At 43.3% G+C, this 5,000-nt stretch overlaps 1 protein-coding gene across 1 annotated transcript in view; it reads left to right on the top strand.

Moving 5' to 3' along the window:
• Window positions 1-5,000, top strand: part of LOC125043901 (tyrosine-protein phosphatase Lar-like) — a 949,474-nt gene that overhangs the window by 868,007 nt on the left and 76,467 nt on the right. The window contains exon 13 of the mRNA XM_047640276.1: window positions 4,382-4,483. Coding sequence (XP_047496232.1) covers window positions 4,382-4,483 — 102 coding nt within the window. The remainder of the gene's footprint in view (window positions 1-4,381; window positions 4,484-5,000) is intronic.

Below are 5,000 nucleotides of genomic sequence, written 5' to 3'. Positions count from 1 at the left end.
CAAAAGTTCAGAGGTATTATATTTTAAGCCATACAAGTAGATCGGAAACATATAGTCTACATTGAAGCCGTGGTTAACATTTGTAGTGATATACTGGTCATTGAAACCCGTTTGTATAAACTTCATGCCTAACCGTAACCTGATGTAGAATAGATTTGACGCTCCAGGATGGGATGAACGTGAACAAAAAAAAAAAGAAAAGAAAAGAAAAGAAAATAATAATAATCTTCAAAGGGTATTATTAAAAAAGAAAGAGCGAACAAAAAAGCCAAAGAGAACAGAAAAGATGGCTTGATTAATCAGACCATCAAACGAACAAGTATTCACTCATACAAGCACACGCACACGCACGAACAGGCACTTACACATACGTACATACACGCACGTACAGGCACTTACACATTCATACACACACGCACGTTCAGACACATACACATACGTACATACACGCACGTACAGACACTTACACATACGTACACACACGCACGTACAGGCACTTACACATGCGTATACACACACACGTACAGACACTTACACACACTATATTTAACGCCAAAGAAACAAAAACTAACAATAACTCAAAGCTTATTAGGAACAAATACAAAAAAACATAAAAGAATAAGATCATCAGAATTCCAAACCAAGACAAAGAAACGATAGAGCAAAGAAAAAAAAAGAAAAAAAGAAGACGATAAACCATTAAAGAAGACAAAGAAACACAAAAGAAAAGCTGATGAGCACAAGGAGAAGAGAAGGAAATGAAAATGTCGAGAATTAAGTGACAAATCCTCTTAAGGAATTCTCCCGTCGACGGCCCAAGGCGCTGCCGACGGAGCTCAGCCGCGACGGCGCCAGCGCACCAGCCCTCTTCCCCCTCTTCCCCCTCTTCCTCCTCTTCCTCCTCTTCCTCCTCTTCCTCCTCTTCCTCCTCTTCCTCCTCTTCCTCCTCTTCCTCCTCTTCCTCCTCTTCCTCCTCTTCCCCCTCTTCCCCCTCTTCCTCCTCTTCCCCCTCTTCCTCCTCTTCCTCCTCTTCCTCCTCTTCCTCCTCTTCCTCCTCTTCCTCCTCTTCCTCCTCTTCCTCCTCTTCCTCCTCTTCCCTCTCTTCCCCCTCTTCCTCCTCTTCCTCCTCTTCCCCCTCTTCCTCCTCTTCCTCCTCTTCCTCCTCTTCCTCTTCTTTCTCTTTCTCCTCCTCTTTGTATTCTTCTTTGTATTCCTCTTCTTCTTTTTTCGCTTTCTTCGCCTTCTCCTTCTTTGTCTTCTTCTTCTACTTCTTCTACTTCTCCTCATCCATTTCTTTCCTTTTCTCCGTCTATTTCGTTTCCTTCTCTTCCTCCTCCTCCTCCTCCTCCTCCTCCTCCTCCTCCTCTTCCTCTTCCTCTTCCTCTTCCTCTTCCTCTTCCTCTTCCTCTTCCTCTTCCTCTTCCTCCTCCTCCTCCTCCTTCCCCTCTTCCTCCCCCTCTTCCTCCTTTTCCTCTTCCACCACCTCCTCCTCCTCCTCCCTGTAAATCTTGTAATCTTTTTGTGTTTTTGTTTTATACTTGTAGCAACATAAACAAAGGATAAGGAGATAATGTTGAGGTTAAGACGGGATTATCGGTGAATTATGGAGGAAACTTTCTTTTTTCTTTTTGTTATTGGGAGGGAGAGGTGATTTTAATTCGTCGACGTTTGCCATTTTCGAATTTTAAGGGCGAGGGAGAAAAGACCAATATAAGTCGGAGTTTGTGGTTGTTGTTGTTGTTGTTGTTGTTGATGTTGATGTTGATGCTGATGCTGCTGCTACGGCAGTTCAGTCAATAATAGCGTGCTATTCTTACTCACTCTATTCCCCGGTCGCTCACTCACTCACTCACTCACTTACTCTATTCCCCGGTCGCTCACTCACTCACTCACTCACTCACTCACTCACTCACTCACTCATTCATTCACTCACTCACTCACTCACTCACTCACTCACTCACTCACTCACTCACTCATTCACTCACTCACTCACTCACTCACTCACTCACTCACTCACTCACTCACTCACTCACTCACTCACTCACTCACTCGCTCACTCGCTCACTCACTCGCTCACTCGCTCACTCGCTCACTCACTCACTCACTCACTCACTCACTCACTCACTCACTCACTCACTCACTCACTCACTCACTCACTCACTCTCTCACTCACTCACTGTCACTCGCTTACTCACTCACTCATTCACTCATTAATTTCTCCCTCTCTCCCTCTCATCCGCTTCCCACCCACAGTTACCGAATGCAATCGCCTATTGGAAACACAATTGAAGTGAATTAAACAGACAAAGTGCAGCCTGAAAATGGTTCTGTCAAGTGAAAACAAAATATTCAACACTTTTTCCCCCCTGCTCGTGCAACCTCCTCCCCCCCCCCCCCCTTACTTGTAGCATTTGCCATATAGGGGTGCTTATTGTCGTTATCGTATAACAGGATGAGGGCGTTTTTTTTGGGGGGGGGGGGAGGGGGCAAATGCAGCGATCTAATTTTGAAATGACCGGGGCGGTGGGATGGGGGCTATCGCGCACTCGCACACGCTTGCGCCCCAGTTTCTTTCTCTGTTTCTGGCGCTCTCTCTCTCTCTCTCTCTCTCTCTCTCTCTCTCTCTCTCTCTCTCTCTCTCTCTCTCTCTCTCTCTCTCTCTCTCTCTCTCTCTCTCTCCTCTTCCTCCTCCTCCTCCTCCTCCTCCTCCTCCTCCTCCTTCTTCTTCTCCTTCTCTCCCTCCCTGCCTCCATCCTTCCTTTCCTTACTCTCTTCCTCTTTTCGCCCCCTTCATCCCACTCTCCTTCTCTCCCTCTTCCCCACCCTCTTTTCCTTCCTTTTTCCCCTCTCTCTCCCCCTCCCTTTTTCCCAGCATCTGCCTCATCCTGACCCCTTCCCCTTTTCCCCTCCCTCCCCTCCTCTCCCCCCTCCTCTTCTCCCCCCTCCTCCTCTCCCCCCTCCTCTTCCCCCTCCTCTTCCCCCTCCTCTTCCCCCTCCTCTTCCCCCTCCTCTTCCCCCTCCTCTTCCCCCTCCCTCCTCTTCCCCTCCCTCCTCTTCCCCCTCCTCTTCTCCCCCCTCCTCTTCCCCTCCCTTTGCGTCTTCCCTAACAAGATAATAATCTCGGCCGGGCTTGCTTCCCTGGGAGACGAGGCGGTAGACTAATTTCTGGAGATGCAACATTAATTGATAGTGCAACTTTGCAAGAACACACCGTAAGAAGGAATGACCTTAATGGAGTTTGTTGATAACCGAGAGTTTCAGACTAATTATCCTCAAGGAATTAGATACGTGTGTTTAGGGAGGGGGGGTGGGGGCAGATAATTATTACCAAGTGTTATTAGGTGTTTTACTTAATATATAGTCGGTCGGTCAGTCGGTCGGTCGGTCGGTCGGTCGATTGGTCGGTCGGTCGGTCGGTCGGTGCAGTCCATGATCGAGGCTTATTGTGGTACGGGGCCTCGGAAAGAGGTTTGGTTAGTTATTATTATTATCATTTTTATCATTATTATAATTAATATTATTATTATTGTTTATATTATTATTATTATTATTATTATTATCATTGTTATTGTTGTTATTATTATCATTATTATTAGTTATTATTAGTTATTATTATTAGTTTTTATTATTAGTAATTATTATTATTATTATTAATATTATTAATATTATTATTATTATTATCATTATCATTGTTATTTTTATTATTATTATTATTTTATTATTATTATTATTATTATTATTATTATTATTATTATCATTATTATCATCATTGTTTTTGTTATTGTCATTGTAATTGTTATAGTTATTACCAATATTGTTATTATTTTTTATTATCATTATTATTATAGTATTTTGATGCAGTTTCCGAGTAACGTCTTGCGACAATTGTTTGCTAAGTGCGTTCTCGAAGCGACGTGTTTGTTTTGGTTTGTTGCCTTGATTTGCAACTTCAGGTGAGCATGATTAATATCAACATGATCGTTAGCATCAGTTTATTTAATCGACATGATTGTATTCCATAAAGAGGGTGGAAATGCATTAAGAGCTATTATTGTTATCATTTTGTGGAGGATATTGTAAAATGCTTTGTAGTTTATTATTCATTGACATGAAAGAGATTCGTAATTCTTGTTAAGGCAGGATAAACTTGTAATCAAATGTGTTAGATATAAAAGAATATTATATATCGATTGCCAGAGTGAATGCGAAACACGGGAACAATTAGAAATGGATAGACATGTTGTTTAATAAGAGATAAGCTTCCTGGAATAGCACAGCAATTGGATAGTAAAATGCTTTGGGACGTAATGAAAGACACACAACACACGCGGACGTATATAAAAGCGCATTCTAATCTCGCTTTTTCTCTCTTTTTCCCTAGGATTGACGCCGTTCACCGTGTACGAGTTCCAAGTCCTAGCCGTGAACAAGATCGGACGCGGGCCGCCGTCGAAGCCCGTGACGGTGAGCACGGGAGAAACAGGTGAGACCCCGCGTTCGCTCTCTTGGCTTTGGCCTCGGCTTCCTTGGCCTTGGCTGCGTCCAGCTTCATAGCCTCCTTTCGTTTTCCTTGCCTTGCCTTGCGTTCGTCTGTGCGCATTCATTATGTTTCTTTGTACATAATGATTCAATGTTTGTAGAGTAATTTGAGCATCTAACTTAGGCATGTTTGATTTAACTTTATTATTGTTATTTGTTTGTGCAATGTATTAATCCTTTGCTTGTGAGGCTTTCTTTTTATTGTATGTAGATTTGTGTGTTTGTGCGTCTTTCCCTCCTGTGTGTTGCGTGCTCTACGGGTGAATGATTGTGCAATCCGGAGGTTCATTAAAGGGTTTAAGATGAAAGATGCAAGCTCTAAGGAAGTGGGCGGAAGGCGCTTAAGACACAAGCAGTGGCTTTGCCTTCTTTGGAGTTGTTATCTCCCTCCTTCTTTGTCTGTTTCTATGTCTGTTTGACTGTCGTTCATTCTTTCGCCCACTCGTCTTCTCTATTATTAT

This window comes from Penaeus chinensis, chromosome 34, assembly GCF_019202785.1.
Source record: "Penaeus chinensis breed Huanghai No. 1 chromosome 34, ASM1920278v2, whole genome shotgun sequence".
In the NCBI taxonomy this organism is placed as follows: Eukaryota; Metazoa; Arthropoda; class Malacostraca; order Decapoda; family Penaeidae; genus Penaeus; species Penaeus chinensis.
The sequence above is the reverse complement of the archived record's forward strand: the minus strand, read 5'-3'. Positions and strand labels throughout refer to the sequence as shown.